The sequence below is a fragment of the Trichechus manatus genome, unplaced genomic scaffold (genome assembly GCF_000243295.1).
Source record: "Trichechus manatus latirostris isolate Lorelei unplaced genomic scaffold, TriManLat1.0 scaffold00054, whole genome shotgun sequence".
In the NCBI taxonomy this organism is placed as follows: domain Eukaryota; kingdom Metazoa; phylum Chordata; class Mammalia; order Sirenia; family Trichechidae; genus Trichechus; species Trichechus manatus.
In genome coordinates, this window is record NW_004443990.1 from 7,452,403 (window position 1) to 7,469,276 (window position 16,874).

The 16,874-nt window shown below is 43.9% G+C and overlaps 1 protein-coding gene across 3 annotated transcripts in view; it reads right to left on the bottom strand.

Annotated features, from left to right (window-relative positions):
• Positions 1-546: 546 nt before the first annotated feature.
• Positions 547-16,874, bottom strand: part of PCTP (phosphatidylcholine transfer protein) — a 32,302-nt gene continuing 15,974 nt past the window's right edge. Inside the window, exons 2-6 of one of the 3 annotated variants that reach the window (XM_004377903.3) lie at positions 11,689-11,806; positions 8,344-8,423; positions 6,138-6,309; positions 4,667-4,734; positions 547-2,891 (exon numbers count right to left, since the gene is read on the bottom strand). In XM_004377903.3, the coding sequence (XP_004377960.1) occupies positions 2,826-2,891; positions 4,667-4,734; positions 6,138-6,309; positions 8,344-8,423; positions 11,689-11,806 (504 nt within the window). In that variant the 3' untranslated portion in view covers positions 547-2,825. The remainder of the gene's footprint in view (positions 2,892-4,666; positions 4,735-6,137; positions 6,310-8,343; positions 8,424-11,688; positions 11,807-16,874) is intronic. The other 2 variants (XM_023732737.1, XM_023732738.1) reach the window with 2 other exon arrangements.

The following is a 16,874-nucleotide window of genomic DNA, read 5'->3' on the forward strand; positions in this document are numbered from 1 at the left end:
GAGTTGGAACCAATTTGACAGCACCTAACAACAACAACAACGTGCAAAGTCCCCAGGTGAAAAAAAATGCTTAGTGTGTGCTGTGTCCACCAATTTTGTAGTAGAGAAATGGAAACTACTTTGTTGTTGCTGCAGTTAAGAAAAGGTGGATCTCAAAACTGGACAAGAGTGTGACAGATGGAGCAGCCACACCGGCATAACTACCCCTTTACAAAGAGAAGAGCCTAGTACTTTGAGGGAAGGGCCAATGGGAACCCCCAAAACATGACTTGAGTGGAATAATCTGACTTGAATTGTTGGGGAATGAGTCTCCACATTTGGAACGGTTTAGTCTTCTAGGTTAGTGTCATTTGGTCCATCTTCTCTGAATCATTTACTCACTCCTTTAGCTAACACTCGAGTGCCTACTACATATTACCCTGGTTGTTGTTAGTTGCTGTTGAGTTGATTCTGACTCATGGTGGCCCCATGTGTGCAGAGTAGAACTGCCCCGTAGGGTTTCCAAGGCTGTGATTTTTATGGAAGCAGACTGCCAAATCTTTGTCATGAGAAGCAGCTGGTGGGTCTGAACCGCCAACCTTTTGGTTAGGAGCCAAATGCTTAACCACTGTACCACCAGGGCTCCTTTGAGAGAGACAGGCATGGAAAAAATAAGTAAAGCAAAATGTTAGAGGTATGACAATACATTTACTTTCAAATTCCAAAGAATACATCGAGCCCTGCAGAAAGACAAACCCTGAAGAATCGGGTGCAACCCCTGAAGTACCAGTTCTACAGTTTTTGTACCTCTGGCATCTACTACTGGCTCAGGGAGGGGTTCAGTTTCCCACCTGACCTTACACCACAATGCTATTAGAGAACAGTCATCTACTCCAAATTAGCAAGCATAAATGCCAAAAAGTCACAACTCTACTAAATATAACAAACTTTATGATCTTTTTTTCCTAGATGCCATACCTAGAAATGCAGTCTTCTTAGGAGCCCTGGGGTTCTTAGCAAATTATTGAATCTTGTTTAAAGATATGGTTTGCATGACACCATTTTGTGTAGATTCTTGGTTCAAAGAGTATAACCTCTTTCAGTGCTTGTGTTCCAAAAAAGTGAGTCTACACATGAAATTTCAGTTTAACCATCACACGAGGCATTTAGATTTAATCTAAAATTAAATACCAGCTACTTCACAGATAATAATATTTTAAGGATAAATTGATGAGGTATTTACTTATTTGCATAATTCTATCCATAATGACTGCAATGACTGGGGCAGGGATAGACAGACGGTTTAAAGAAAATCATAGGATGATGCAGAACCTACCAGAAAAAAAAAAAAAAACTATCTTTTTTTGCTTGGCACGAATCTGGGAAGATGCAGGCTGACCTACTGCCATCAAATGCAGATCAAGATCAAAGATAACTTGAGGAAGAACAGAGTTGAATCCAAAATCATTGTTTGAGCACCTGTATCAATCCCTACCTGAGGCAGTGCTAAACCTGGCCTTCCATGTATGTGAGCTCAAAAAAAATTAAGTCCGCTTGAGTTACGTTGGATATCACTTGCAATCAGAAGAGAACTAACTGATTCATTCTCACAAAAGGAACAAAGGTAAGTAAGTAGGAAGCTGTACACCCAGCAAGTATAAGTCGCTCTGTATTTATTCTGTATGGATTACCCTTTCCTTCCCAGAGAGAAAACATACAGTCTGAGATATCCCCGTATGATAAACTCCCTCCTTCTGGCTTTACAACTGGAGTTTCTATGCCCATTAATTGAGGTTTGGTAACTTCACACGCTGGTTAAAATTCTTCCCTGAGATCATCAAGGCTGTGCCTTTGGCCACAGAATACTTTTCCCTATCAAAATTCAGGAGAAAATATAGGAAACTGAAATTCCTTTTGGTGGCGTTTAAGAGACAGGCAACTTAGGCAGATTTCCTGAGAAAAAGGTGTGGAGTCAACCAAGCCACTCATTAAATTTTCCCTGGCTGTGAGCTATTATCCCTTCAACATGTCCAAATATTCCAGAAGGGAAATTCATCTTATTGCATATAAAGCCACTTTATCGTGATGCTATGCACAAAGCATCTTTCACTAGCTTTTGTGAGCTGCCAGAACCATCTTGATGTCTCCATTTCCAGTCAAGCGCAGAGCTAGAAACGTATGGGCAGCCTTTACCCAACGGCATACAAGAAAGAGAAAAACCTAGGCATGGATGATGAGGAAAAAATGGTTATCACACTATGTGCTCAGTCAGGCCTGCAATGTGTTTCAAAATGGTTTGATACCATAATAGGGACACGTAGGAAGAGGAGAGACTGACTGGATTATCACTTCACATCCCAACCTAATCAAGTCAACAAAGCCTAAGGCAAATAGACATCAGCAAGTGTCCTCACTGAAAGTCAGCTCTGGATGGAATGCAACTTCCAGCAGCCACTCCAGACTTGTAAGAAATCACATTCTGGGAAGGAACCAGCTTTCCAGGGAGCGGTCATTCTTGCTGTTTTGTTGTCTGTCCTCCACCCACCCATCCCCCAAAAATGGTACAATAGAATGATTGTGTTCCATATTGAGGACTTCCCTTTTTAAAAATAAACAAGCAAAGGTTTCCCTAATCCTACCCATAGTCAGTAGCAGTCCTGGGGTGGGGAGAGTGGGAAAGGAAGCTGGCAGGAGCGAGGCTCCCACCCTTAGGCAAACAAGTTCAGGGATGACGTGCTGTAGAGTGTGCAGGCCTCTGAAGACAAACAGAAAGCTGAACATCGTGGGTCGTGGCACTTCCAGAGACATCCTTCCATGGACAGACACGTGATTCCCCATTCCTTTTCTTAGGTTTTCTTGAGGTATCTGTGACAGGCTTTCGCCATGTCCTTCAGGAAGTTAGGAACTCCATTCTGCAAAGGAAAAGAGACTCTGTCATTGGTGTCATAGCTGCTCACTCATGACACCTTTCGATGTAGCAAGAGGGAGACAAAGATGGCTTTGGGAAGAATAAAAGACAAGAAGACACTTGACTGTATTTCAACAGAATGTTGTCATGGATAAGAAATGACAAAAGGTAAGATGCAAGGCTTTAGGGGAAACTAGATAGCAGGGACCACTGTTTCAAGGCCCTGCCTTATACTTTGCATCTGCTAGTACAAAGCTAAGAAACTTCTGAGATGCCATGTCTTGAAAAGAAAAAGAAAACACAGGAAATGGGATTGAGCTGAGTTGTTGGATTCTCCTAAGGAAATAAGAGAAAAGCCTTGTTTCACCAATGGTAAGGATTTGGGAGGAGGGAGATAGGATATGTTATTACTTAGTTAGTGTTGGGTATCGTACAATACTTTTCCCAAGCACTGTCTGATATACTCCTATTCCATGCAGTAGGTAATATCCATCCCCGTTTTTAAGAAGGAAGAAATTGAATGGCTTCCCTAGATTACACAGACAGCTAGAAGCACAGCCAGGATTCAAAATCACATCTGTTGGACTCCAAAGCCCACATGCGTTTTTACTCTCCTAAGGAATCTGTTGCACCCTCCTGCCAGTAGGTAGGACATGTAGCAGTACCAGTTGCAGTGAAGTCAGTTCTGACTCATGGCAAACCCACGGAAGCCCCAGTGGCACAGTGGTTAAGAGCTCAGCTGCTAACCAAAAAGTCGACAGTTCGAATCCACCAGCTGCTTCCTGGAAACCCTGTGGGTGAGCTCTACCCTGTCCTAGAGGGTCGCTATGAGTCGGAATCGACTTGACGGCAATAGGTTGTTTTTTTAGGGGGTACAACCCCATGTGTGTCGGTAGAACTGTGCTCCATAGGGTTTTCAATCGCTGATTTTTTAGAAATAGATCCTTAGGCCCAGAGGCACCGCTGAGTGGACTCAAACCTCCAATCTCTCAGTTAGCTCAGCCTCCAATCTCTCAGTCGGAAGCCGAGTGTGTTAACTGTTTGCACCATGCAGGCACTTGTACAAAAACAAAACCAAACCCAAGCCTGCTGACGTTGAGGTGATTCTGACTCACGGTGACCCCATGTGTTATCGAGCAGAACTGCTCCATAGGGTTTTTTTGGGCTGCAGTCTTTATGGGAGCAGATCACTAGGCCTTTCTTCTGGGGTGCCGCTGGGTGGGTTTGAACCACCACCAACCTTTAGGTTAGTAGATAACAAAAACTGTTCATAGCAGCCAGGAACCTAAATGAGCCCATGATGTCAAGTTGCTAGGCAGTCTCTAGTGATTCAGGTTACCATGCCAGTTCCCTTCCCTGACTGGAAGAAAAAAAAAAAAGCACCTGGAGGCCTCCCCCAGGCTTGGACACATGTCTGGCTGTCTCCCAAGCAAGGTCAGTCTGTCTATCTCCTCCATAAGCAGGCACAAGGTTCAAAGGTAACTATTGTCCTACGACGAGCTGACATATTGTCCAGAGGATCCAAAGAGTGATCCTAGGGGAGGTCTCTGGGCACTAGCAGGGAGGGGCTGGCACTCCAAGCTAAGGACTCTTTGTCTCCTGTCCCAGCCTCCATCCTGTTGGCAGCCCCAGCTCCAGCCATAGTCACTCAACCAAGCTGCTTCATAAAAAGAGCCTCATTCCGCCTGAGACAAAGTGTCTCTTCAGCCTGACAGCTACATGGGCTAAGTCAACATTTGTCAAACCCACTCCTCCCCCTCCTGTCTCTTGGGATCTTACCTTGGCAGCCCAGTTAATGAGCCAGGACGGAATCTGGCCACCTGGGTTATCAAAGTAATACATGAAAACTAGAGGGGGAAAGAAAGGACAATTCAGAAGGAGGGGGAAAAGAAAAAATGTTTGAAAACTATAGCAACAAAACATTGCAAACTTCATATCTTCATATGCAAGCCCAGAAAGTATGAAGGGAACCAATAAAAAACCAAACTTGTTCCCGTCGAGTCAATTCCAACTCATAGCGACACTATAGGACAGAATGAAACTGCCCCATAGTCTCCAAGGAGCGCCTGGTGAATTTGAACTGCCAGTCTTTTGGTTAGCAGCTGAGCTCTTAACCACTACGCCACCAGGGTTTCCAGTATGGAGGGAGGTAGGACACAATTCAGGTGGACTTTCCTCCTCCAACTCATAGGGTATTTATAGGTAAATATTTTTGAATACATAGCCACATTATGCTACAATTTATAAAACACCTGGCACTAGACACTTTGGTAATGGGCTCATTTATACTTTTCATAACAACCATAAGGAGTTGGTAAAATTAACCCCATTTTATAAATGACAAAACTGAGACTCAGAAAAGGTAGGTGGCTGGAGAAACCCTGAGAGTATGGCCCCTGGACACCCTTTTAGCTCAGTAATGAAGTCACTCACGAGCTTCACCCTTCAGCCAAAGATTAGACAGGTTCATAAAAAAAAACAAGGCTAAAGAGGCACACCAGCCCAGGGGCAAGGACGAGAAGGCAGGAAGGGACAGGAAAGCTGGTAATAGGGAACCCAAGGTTGAGAAGAGGAGAGCGTTGACATGTCATGGGGTTGGCAACCAGTGTCAGAAAACAATATGTGTACTAATTGTTTAATGAGAAGCTAGTTCATTCTGTAAACTTTCATCTAAAGTACAATAATATAAAGAAAGAAAAAAAGAAAAAAGAAAAGTTAGGTGGTAGGGCCAAGGTGACAGATCTAAGAAGCATCGGAACTAGGTTTGGATTTTACCTGAGACCCAAGGCCATGCGCCTGCCAGTGTAGCAGGTGGCCTCATGCCCCACGCCTGCCCATGGCCCTTGGAGGCTGGAATTCAAGGTAGGCAGGTGCTGAGTCTGTCAGACGTGCTAAATGGGAGCTGCTTTCCTTGAGACAGAACTGTCAGCCCAGCCTATCCCCAAGATTAGCCTACAGTGAATTTCTAAACCCTCTGGTTTGCTTACGAAATTCTGATTTCACCTGTGCAATGCAAGCGTGAGTAAAGAATTGACTGAGCCAGATTTAAACACCCACCTCGCACACTGGCCAAGTTCCTGGGAGGGAAACGAGTCCCTCCCCAGGTGTTGATTCCTTGTCTGATTTGCACCCGTGCCATTCTCTGACTTCCCGGGGCCTCCCATAAGCACTGGTGCATTTTATACCGTCCCAATCAGCCTTCATCTGGGTGGCCCTGGCTGAGTGCACCAAGATGCACCCTGATCTTTACCTTTGCTCCCCTTCTTGCCATCGCTCTCAATCGCCAGGCTCTGCTTGTACTGCTTCACCCGGATCACACCCGGTTTCTCGGCAAACTGAGGCATGGAAGTGCTCTGGGCCAGGATCACATAGATCTTCTGCCCTTCCATCTCCAGCTCTTGCCGCTGCCGGAGGTAGACATACTGCACCGCCAGTCAAGGCACGACATTTCAGACATGCAAAGAAAGCCTTACAGACCGGAAGCAAAGGGAGGAGATTCTGTACCTCCCACCTGGCAGCTGCTCCCTGGTACTGCTACTTCCCTCACCTGCCCTGTCTCCCTACTTGCACTGCACCTAGAATTCTCATTTGAGGATATGGTTACCTACCTGTGAATGGTTCCTTGGAGCTTTTAATTATGCAGGGAAACCAGTCCTTTTTTCTCCAAGGAGACGCTCTGAGAGGGCAGAGGATTGGTCACTCATCAGCTGTGTGATCCTGGGTAACTTACTCAACCTTTGTGAGGCGTGGTTTCCCTCTCTAGGAAAAGGGAGTAACATTACCCACCATGCAGGCTTGTTGGGGGCATTGGACACAATGACTGGAGCAGAATAAGCACTCGATAAATGGTGGAGCCATTCCTCTTGGTCCTGCCCTCATCCCAAAGCCCTAATCACTCACCTCTATGTATAAAAGATGGTCAATCAATGTCACAACTCGTGATCAAAGGAGGACACATAAACATTTGTATATGTAGCAGGCAGATGTCCTCTCTGGGTTAACACTGGTTCACCAAGAATAAGAAAGACATTTCATCTTGATAAACATTCAAAGAACAACATGTCTAGGGAAGATATATTAAATCCTAAAAACACAGTAAGAATCATTACTTATTCAGCCCTGACTACAATAAACATGATGGGCTCTACATATAGCATCAGTTTTGATCCCTACAAACAGCCTGTCAGGTCAGTATAAGTATCCCCATCTTACAGATGACAAAATTGAGGCTCAGAAAGGTTTTAAAAACCTGCCCAAGTTCCCACAGTCCAATTCTAGCAATGGAGCCTAAATTTGAAGCCAGATCTGGTTCTAAAGCGTAGCTAGAATGTCATAGTCGGACAAGGCTCAACTCTTTGATGTGTTCACCAAGTTGGGTGCTGCCAAGTCAATTCCGACTCATGGTGACCCTGTGTAACAGAGTACAACTGCCCCATCGGGTCTTCTAGGCTTTATTCTTTACGGGAGCAGATCGCCAGGTCTTTCTCCATGGCATCTACCCCTAGGTAGGTTTGAACAGCCAAGCTTTTGGTTAGCCACCGAACATTTACCTGTTGTGCCATCAGGGGTCCTTAATGTGTTCGTTACACTTTCAAATAATAGCATTTTGGGTGGCACACTAGAAGGAATTAAAAGCCTAAAACAATCAAAAAGTCACTCTAAGTATGACACAGACTTACTATAACACAGTTACAATCACAGCCCCATGCCACCTCAGTGTACCTAAAACACCCAGTTGGCCCATCCCTCACTCAAGCACCTGCAGGGCTGCATGGACATTGGACTGCCTATTGTCCCTGCTCTCCTGCATACTCAGGGCCAAAATCTTAAATGAGTCGGGAAGACGTGCTGCTGCGGTGGCTCTGGCTTGCCTCTCTTTCAAACCTCCCACATCTTCTTTGCAGCAAATTCTGACCCACTCTATCCCACAATTTGCTCAGCTCAACTGACAGACATCACCTAACACTCCAGTGTCCACAGGCAACAGTCAACGGGGGATCACTGTGGGGTCGGTTGAGATGGGATGGCATGGGGGATGGAGAGAGCTGGCTGTGCAGGGGCCTGAGTTCTGGTCCCTGCTCTGCCACTAACCACTTATATACCTCTGTTATTTCACCTCTCTGGGTTCCCACTTCCTCCTCTGTAGACTGAGGGAGCTGTACTAAGCACTCTTTAAAGCTTCTTCCAAGTCCCAAAGTCTGTGGCTCAGCAATGTCAAGCCCCGTGACCACAATCACAGATGCTCCATGTGATCAGGCCCAGGAATCATACTCCGACGTCTCCAAAAGCCACAATAAGAAGCAAGGACTTTAGCAGATGCTTCTGCAGGGATGGATCAAAGACAATGCCGTCTGTGCCTTCTAGAAAATTAGCTCTATCACCCTGCATCCAGTGATGGCTGAGGTGCACAGAAACTCTTAAGACATCAAGGAATGGTGTGCTTGTTGAAAGGATACATCTCTGTTGGACATGGGAAAAGGGTACTTCACTTCCCAGTAGACCACAGTCTCTCCATTGCATTCTTTTTCATAGACTTCTAAAGGAGAACAAAAGAAGTTAATGCACCTGGAAACCTCTTTGGTTTCAATTAACAACCAGCTTAGGTATGATAAACTCGTATGGTATTTTAAACCACTAGCTCGTAGGCATAAACTTCTAGAAAAAGTCGGGCCAATTCATTACCTTCTCGAAAGCTTGTTACCCAGGGACAGAGTCAAGTGGATAGAAAAACACAGGGAAAAAAACAAAAAACAAAAAACCAGACTAACAACACTTGCCATCTTATATCACAAACAAGATTCTCAGATAGAATGCAAAGAAAGAAAATCAGACATCAAAACATAAACCTTCAGAAGTTTTAAAATCAAGGTTACCACCAGATGTCACTAGAGTATCAACAGTTTTGCTTTCAAGGCTTTTCTTCCCCCTTTAGATTTCTTGACACATTACAGCTAGCCTGGGGTCTTAGTGGGTCACCCCACCCAGCACCTTTAGGTGTGAGATGCAGGTTCCTCAGAGGGCGGTGTCCTTCCTAAACTGCCTGTGGCTATGCCCAAGTTTCTTGCTTCTCTCCTATTTCTTTACATTATTCCACGGCTATCAGCTGCTTTTGAGTAGACTCCAACACGTGGCAACCTCATGTGCTTCAGAGTAGAGCTGTGCTCCATCAGGTTTTCATGGCTCTGACCTTTTGGAAGTAGATTGCCAGGCCTTCCTTCTGAGGTGGCTCTGGGTAGATTCGAACCGCCAACCTTTCCTTAGTAGCTGAGTGTTTGCATCACCCAGGGACTCCCGTTCCTCGGCCAGGGTCCAAATTTCCTTAATACTCCATGCTGCTCTTGTGTACAAAGAGCAGCAGACTCTTAGGGAGAGATCAAAACACCAAACCCACTGCTGTCGAGTGGATTCTAACTCACAGTGACCCTATGGGACAGAGTAGAACTGCCCCATAGGGTTCCCAAGGCTGTAACTGTTAGGGAAGCAGACTGTCACATCTTTCTCCCAAGGAGCGGCTGGTGGTTCAAACAGCTGACCTTTCTGTTAGCAGCAGAGAGCTTCAGCGCTGCGTCACCAGGGAGCGATAGCAAAGGAATTTAATGATGGGCACACCCTGTACCCCTAGGCTGTGCCTCAAGCAGACAGTAAGCTTCTATCTAACCATTTAGAGAAGGGGTCAAGCCTGGGATGCTGAAGTAACCAAGGGAGCCCCTTGAGGAGATACTGAGGGGGGAAATAATAATAAATGGTTTAATTTAGCATTTGAAAGAAAATCTATTAGAAGCAGACAGTGGATTAAAGAGTCTGCCAGCCTATTAGTGCTCTAGGAGGCTGAAGAAAGAAAGCCCTTGAAAGGAAGGGAAGGAGCGGATATCTGTAGCTTATGCCTGCTCAGCACGGATCCCCTCTTCTAGGGCCAGCATCTTAAGTTCCTTCAGTCAATCACCCTTCCCTACTTCTTGACTATATGGTTCAAGCCGACTGACTCTGCCCTGATTTCAGGGCTGGGAAAGTGAGCAAGGCAGCCATGCGATGGTGCATCTAGGCAAGGGCTCAGCTTGTCACTCTAGCCAAGTTTATACTGAAAAGCGATGTGGTAAAGGCTCTCTGGGAGCTCACAGAATACCCAGGAGGGCCAGAGAGACTCTGGTTTGATTCCCTGCCACTGCACCTCATGTGCAGCCACCACTCGTCTGTCAGTGGAGGCTTACACGTTGTTATGATGCTCAACAAGTTTCAGCGGAGCTTCCAGACTAATACAGACTAGGAAGAAAGGCCTAGCAATCTACTTCCGAAAATCGGCCAATGAAAATCCTATGGGTCACAAAGGTCTGATTCACAACCAACATGGGGATGGGACAGGATGGGGCAGCATTTAGTTCCATTGTCCATGGGGTTGCCATAAGTCAGGGGCTGACTCAACAGCAGCTAACAACATAGCAACAGCAAATAAAAAAAATCCATGACGAATGTCCATTAGAAATAAGCATATGATCCAAACTGAGCCAACGAGAGCCAAGCCGGGACTGGGGCTGCACCCCCTGGGAAAGTAGAATTCTCGCTCCCCTGCGGTTATTTAAACAGTAGACTGTAAGTTTGGATCTTCTGGTGCCATCTTTGCTGTGGCATAAGGATCTGCCGGGGAATTAAGTCAGCGCAGAAAACAGAATCTAGAGTAGAAAAAGGAGGATTCCTGATGAAATTTTTTAAGTTCCAGATGCAGCTGTCCAGGAAGCCAGAAACTCATGGACTTTTCAATACTGGGAACCAATAAACTCCTTTTTATTTTCTTAAGCTGGCATTAATTAGCTTTTTGTTACTTACAACAAAGAGTCTTGATTAAAGCAAGGACCTTTCAGAAGCTATGTGCCCCTTTGCTAGCTCTATCGTTCTATCCCACCAAGACTGAAATGGCAGAGACCACTCTCAGCTCTCAGCTGCAGGAGGGTCCCCTATTTAATGCCTTCATAACTCCCCATCTCTTACAGGGTAAAATCTAGAACCTATCGTCTGGTGGCCATGCCAGACCCTTGGGATCTGGCCCCTCCCCTTGCCCTCCCTCTAGATTCTGCTACCCTAATGAACCAAGCAACACCAAACCATCGCTCACAGTTTTTGAATATATCAGGCTGTTTCATTGTTTTCTGACTTACTAACGCCGTTCCCTTGACCCGCAATGCCCTTTAACCACTCACCCCCGCACCCTCTCACAACCTCACGTAGATGCATTCTTGTCTGCTAAGAAAACTTTGGCTCAGCTTTCAAAACAAAGCTTAGACACTACCTCCTCCAAGAAGCCTTCCATGTCCACCTAGATATATGGGATGATAACACAACTTAACAGTGAGAGCAAAGTCTCCATCAGAGCAAACTAGACAGCAGATCGGAAAATATGCAAGGAGCAAGTCCTAGGAATGGCAAAGGTACATTTCAGCTTAGCATTTAAGACTTTGGGACATGAATTAAAAATTAAACAAATATAATAGATATTAAACCCACTCTTTCGCATTGGCTAGAATAAACAAGAAATGATTCTACTTTCAATTGATTAAAAAAAAAAAAAAAAGGATAGGTATCACTTACCTTTAAGGAGTCCTCCTGGTGGCACAATGGTTAAGTGCTTGCCTGCTAACCAAAAGTCGTCGGTTTAAACCCACTAGTGACGCCGTGGGGGAAAAGACCTGTTGATCTGCTCGTATGAAGATTATAGCCTAGGAAACCCTATGGGGCATTTCTACTCTGTCATAAAGTGTCACTATGAGTTGGAATCGACTCAACAGCACACAACAACAACAATCACTTACCTTTAACATACTGGTCCCACTGTTTTCTGTAGTCTAAGTCCAGGTAGACATCTGCAAGCAGAGCTGGTGGACAATCCTCCAGGATACCGAAGACTTTATACTCATAAAGCCCAGTCTGCTGGAGAAACAGAACGAGTAGAAACGATCAGTTCCCAAGTTGAGAGAAAGCTGGATTCTATAAGCATATGGAAAACAGCTGAGGATGGGGTTCACACAACACCAAACATTTAATGAGCACCCTATTCTGGGGTGCTAGTGACACTAATGGTGAAGAAGTAGATAAGGCCCCTCCTCTCATGGATCCTATATTCAGCGGCAGGGATAGACTGTTGGGATTGGCCTTAGTGATGGTTTAAATAGAATATGACAAGGGTTATGTGATAAAAGGTGTTGCAGGGGGTGTCCATATAATCAGATGGTCAGGAGAGACCTCTATGAGGTTAACATTTATCAGAACATCCTGTCTGAAATTTAAGAAGGAGTCAGCCATGAGAATGAGGAGAACCCACTCCTGGTGGGGGAAAAGTCCTCAGGTTGATGGGTTGGCATACTCAAAGAAGAGAAAGTCAGGGGGTGTGGAGTACTACAGTGGGGGAGAAAATGGTAGGAACTGACATCAGAGAGGTAGCTAGGGCCAGATCCCAAAGGAATTTGTAAACCAAGGTAAGGGGTAGGGATAATATTATCATGGCTATGGAAAATCAAGGGATGACTTTAAACAGGTAATGACCAAATTCGATTAACATTTTAAAACAATCATTATTGTTTCTTGGTAGAAAATAGATCATAAGGGAACAAGAAGATCAATTAGAGGACCATTGCAATAGTCCAGGTAAAAGATGATAGTGATTTCAACAGGGGAATAACAACAGTGATGGAGAGAAGTCAATGGTTTGAGGATTTATTTTGGAGGTAAAGTCAACAGGAATTGCTGACAGATTGGCTGTGGGGTAAGGGAAAGCAAAAACTCAGGGTCTGGTGAGAGACTCCTAGAACCTTTGCTTGAACAACTGAGTAGATGGGAGCTCCATTTTCTAAGATGGAGAAGACCTGGGGAGGAGATGACTTACATGGACTAAGGGAATAATCAAGAGTTTTATTTCGGACAAGTTGAGTTAGAGATGCTTATTAGACAGCTAAGTGGGGATGTCATGTAGGCAGCTGGAGTTCTGAGGAGACGCTATCATTTTAGGTATTCACGGAGCATAATGAAATCCAACCCATTATAATATCGAAACAGACAATTTTCCAACTGCTACTTTTTGATTACATATAAAGGACTGAAAAGGAAAAGAAACACCTGCTTCAAATCACATTTCTTGATTCCAAGGTATAACAAGAGGGTTCCCTTGTTTTCATGTTAAGTCATATTCTTTTCTGCAAGAGGTCTGGGCTGCAGTTGGCCCCACTACACATTTCACTTTCTATACAATGACAACTTACACTTCCTGACCCTTGCCCTAACACATGCTACCCATGCATCCACACACGCACGTACATAAAGATTAATCAACAGGCTTTGGAAGAGAGATAATTAACTCCTTGCTCAGGAATATTGGGGTCCCATTTTCAATATGCAATGAGTGAAAAGGATAAGATAATTATCTCCCCAATGTTACATGATTTAGCTTTGGTTATCTGGATAAATTAAGACAAAACTGTTTCCCTAAACGGGTTCCCTTCCCCTCCTGAGTGAGGTTACACCCCTAGTGACCTCAGTCACCCACGTATCACAGAAAAGAAAAACAGAAACTTTTTAGGAAGAGAAAAATAGAACAACCATGATTTGCGTGGATACAGAAGAATGAACTATTGTGACAACTTCCTTTAAACACTCACTGAGAAATACCAGAACTCCACAAGAACAAAATGCATGGTAACACCTTTCCTAGTCTATCAATAAAATGTCCTTTTAAAGTACTAAACAGTCCCAGCCCAAATTTCTGGAACAAAGCATTTTCTTACCCATTATTTCTTTTAAAAAAATCATCTCAGCAAACATACTCATTTTTTTAAACATTGTTTTTTTATAATTATAAACGTAATCCATATTCATTATAGGAAAATGCCAAAAAGAATAAAGAAAATAAAACAGTATGTTTAACCCCATAACCCACAAATAACTGCTGATAATATTTGACATATTTCCTATAAATACATAAAACCTCTGCATTACAAAATGGGTATAATATGGTATAACCAAAGCCAAATAAAACCTGTTGTCGTCAAATTGATTCCAACTCCTGACGATCCCATGTGTAAAACTGCACTCTATAGGGTTTTCAATGGCTGTAATCTGATGGAAGTAGATTGTCAGGCCTTTCTTGGTGGATTCGAACAGCCAGCCTTTCATTTAGTAGACAAGCGCAAACCATTTGTGGCACCCAAGGACCTCATTAACCAAAAAACCAAGTCAATTCCGACTCATAGCGACCCTATAGGACAGAGTAGAACTGCCCCATAGGGTTTCCAGGGAGCAGCTGGTGGATCTGAACTTCCAACCTTTTGCTTAGCAGCTGAACGTTTAACCACTGCAGGTATAAACTGCTTTATATTCTTATTTTTTTAACTTGATATTATACTGAGGGTATGGAGCGATCACACTGAATTTAATCGTTCTCCAAAGATATTTTTATTTCCAAATGTTTTTACAAATATAAATATTGCTGGAGCAATCATCCTTGTAGAGAACACTTGGCCCATACTTCTAATCTTTTTCATTAGGAAAGCTTGCTTAAAAATGAATTTTAAGGTAAACGCATTAACATTTTAAGGGTCTGCATACCCTTTATTGGAGCCTTGGTGGCGCAGTGGTTAAGAGTTCAGCAGCTAACCAAAGAGGTCGGCGGTTCAAATCCACCAGCCACTCCTTAGAAACCTTATGGGGCAGTTCTACTCTGTCCTCTAGGGTTGCTATGAGTCAGAATCGACTCGACGGCAACAGGTATACCCTTTGTTTAAGAAAGTTTGTCCCAATGCCATACTCTTATCAGTTAGCATTACACCCATTTTTATATGAGACTAAAGCTGAGAGAGGCTAAATTACTCACTTAAGTCCTACAGCTAGAACATGAGACAGCCAGGAAGAGAAGGCCTATCTCCTCTGCTCCCCACAATGTCTCCTTATTTAGCTCTATTCTCTGCACTTTTTCTCCGTTGTTTTCAAACCATAAGCTAATGATAAAGAGGACTCATCACATAGCCTCTAGTCTAAAAGAGGTCATGACTTGCCAAGAGTGAGCTGATGATGCTGTTGGTGGTACAGCCTGGATGGGAACCCGTGACTTTCGGTCCCCAAGCCAGTGCTCCTGCCCCAGACCACCCAAGATGGACCACCCACTGAGATTTTCCCGAGTCCCTAGGCCTAGTGTGTTTGCCCAGTGTGGCTTCTGGAGGGTTCAGACAGGACAAGGGGAAAGGCAGGGTTGGAGAATGGATAAACATTACCTCTTTCAATGGACTAGGCATTATGCTAAGTCTTCCTATATATTTCCCAAAGAGTCCACTCAAAAACCCTCTAGCCAGGCAATGTCATATGGTGGTTACAACAAGGGCTAGGAGTGACAGCCCGAGTAGTGTCTAGGCTCTCCCACCCACCAGCCTCAGTTTCCTCAGCCACAAAATGGGTCCAGTAAGAGTTTCTATGCAATGGACTTACTATGAGGATTAAATTAGATAATCCATCTAAAGACTTTATACCATGGTGTCTGGCACAGAACAAGTACTGAACATTAGATCTCATTTTTGTTAATAAGGTAGGTATGGTAATCTCCTTTTTATATATTTAAGAAACCAAGGCTCAGAGAGGCTCAGTAACTTACCCAGTGTCACAAAGTGAGTAAGCGGGAACATCTAGATTTGAATCTAGACCAACCTGGTTTCAAAAACTGTGTTCTTTTAACTTGTCTTGCTGGAAGGTAAGTTAAAAGATAAGACTCAGCAGTTTCATTCATTTAACTCTTTCTCTATTTTATAACAAGCAGGACTAAGGGCCACCCTTAATGAAGGTTAATTCAAGGAATTCAGAACGGTAACATAAGGCACATTTTTTTAGAAAAGTAACCTCTATGGGTAAGAAGCCCAGGTGGCACAATGGTTAAGCACTCGGCTGCTAACTGAAATGTCGGCAGTTCAAACCCAGTAGCCACTCCATGGAAGAAAAGGTCTGGTGATCTCCTCCAGTAAAGATACAGCCTAGCAAACCCTATGGGGTGGTTCTTCTCTGTCATATAGGGTCACTATGAGTTGGAGTCAACTCCACGGCACACAACAACAGCAGCCTCTATGGAGCACTGCTCTGAACTGGGCACTGTGCTCACAATAATCCTGTGAAGTAAGCATCATTAGCTCTACTTTTTAAAGGAAGAAATGAGGCTGGGGTTGCAACTTGCTACTGACATCACTACTTTTTGAGATGTCTGTTATTCTGGCTAATTTGTCTAAACATCAAGTTGCTATATTTCTTACCAACAGTGATTCAAATGCATGCAAAAGCAAACAACAAAAAAACCCTGCAATTTCTTTTCAATTGCCTTCATAAGGTTAAAGTGCTCTGAGAAAATTATTGCTGATAGTATAATGATTTGCTCTAAGCAGAATAAACGGAGAAAGAGCGAACATGTTTACAGCAGAGAAATGTCAAAATGTCATAATGTTTGCATTTGGCATTTGCAATTCCCACATAGGAGTAACTCCCTGTAGCCCCGCCTGACCTGGAGAAAAGCACCACTCCTTTCCTTCAATTTACGGTGTTTATCTGCGTTTATGTCACTAACTACAAGGCAGCCTTGATAAATCACAGTCTTTAATTCTGTGAATATACCCTTGAGCATGCATTGAATTCTCTTTGCCTTTCACAGAAGAGCTAATTTCCACTCCTCAGGAGGACAGGAAGGCTCCCTAGTCCTCATCAGTGGAAGCTGTCCAACGTGCCCCTCTGTGGCAAGTAAAAGACTCAGGCAGTAAGAAAAGCTAGCATTTTTCACCAAAGAGAATTAATCCTAATGGCAGAAGTCAAACCGGCAGCTGTCACTGGCAAGTGGATCCAAGATTGTACTGAAGAAAGACAGTTGATTAAATCTCTCTAAGAAAACATGGTAGTTTAATCCCTAAGGATTGTAGATAGCTAGGTTAAAAAAAAACAAAAAACAAAAAACTTAAGTGCTGTCAATTCTGACTCATGGCGA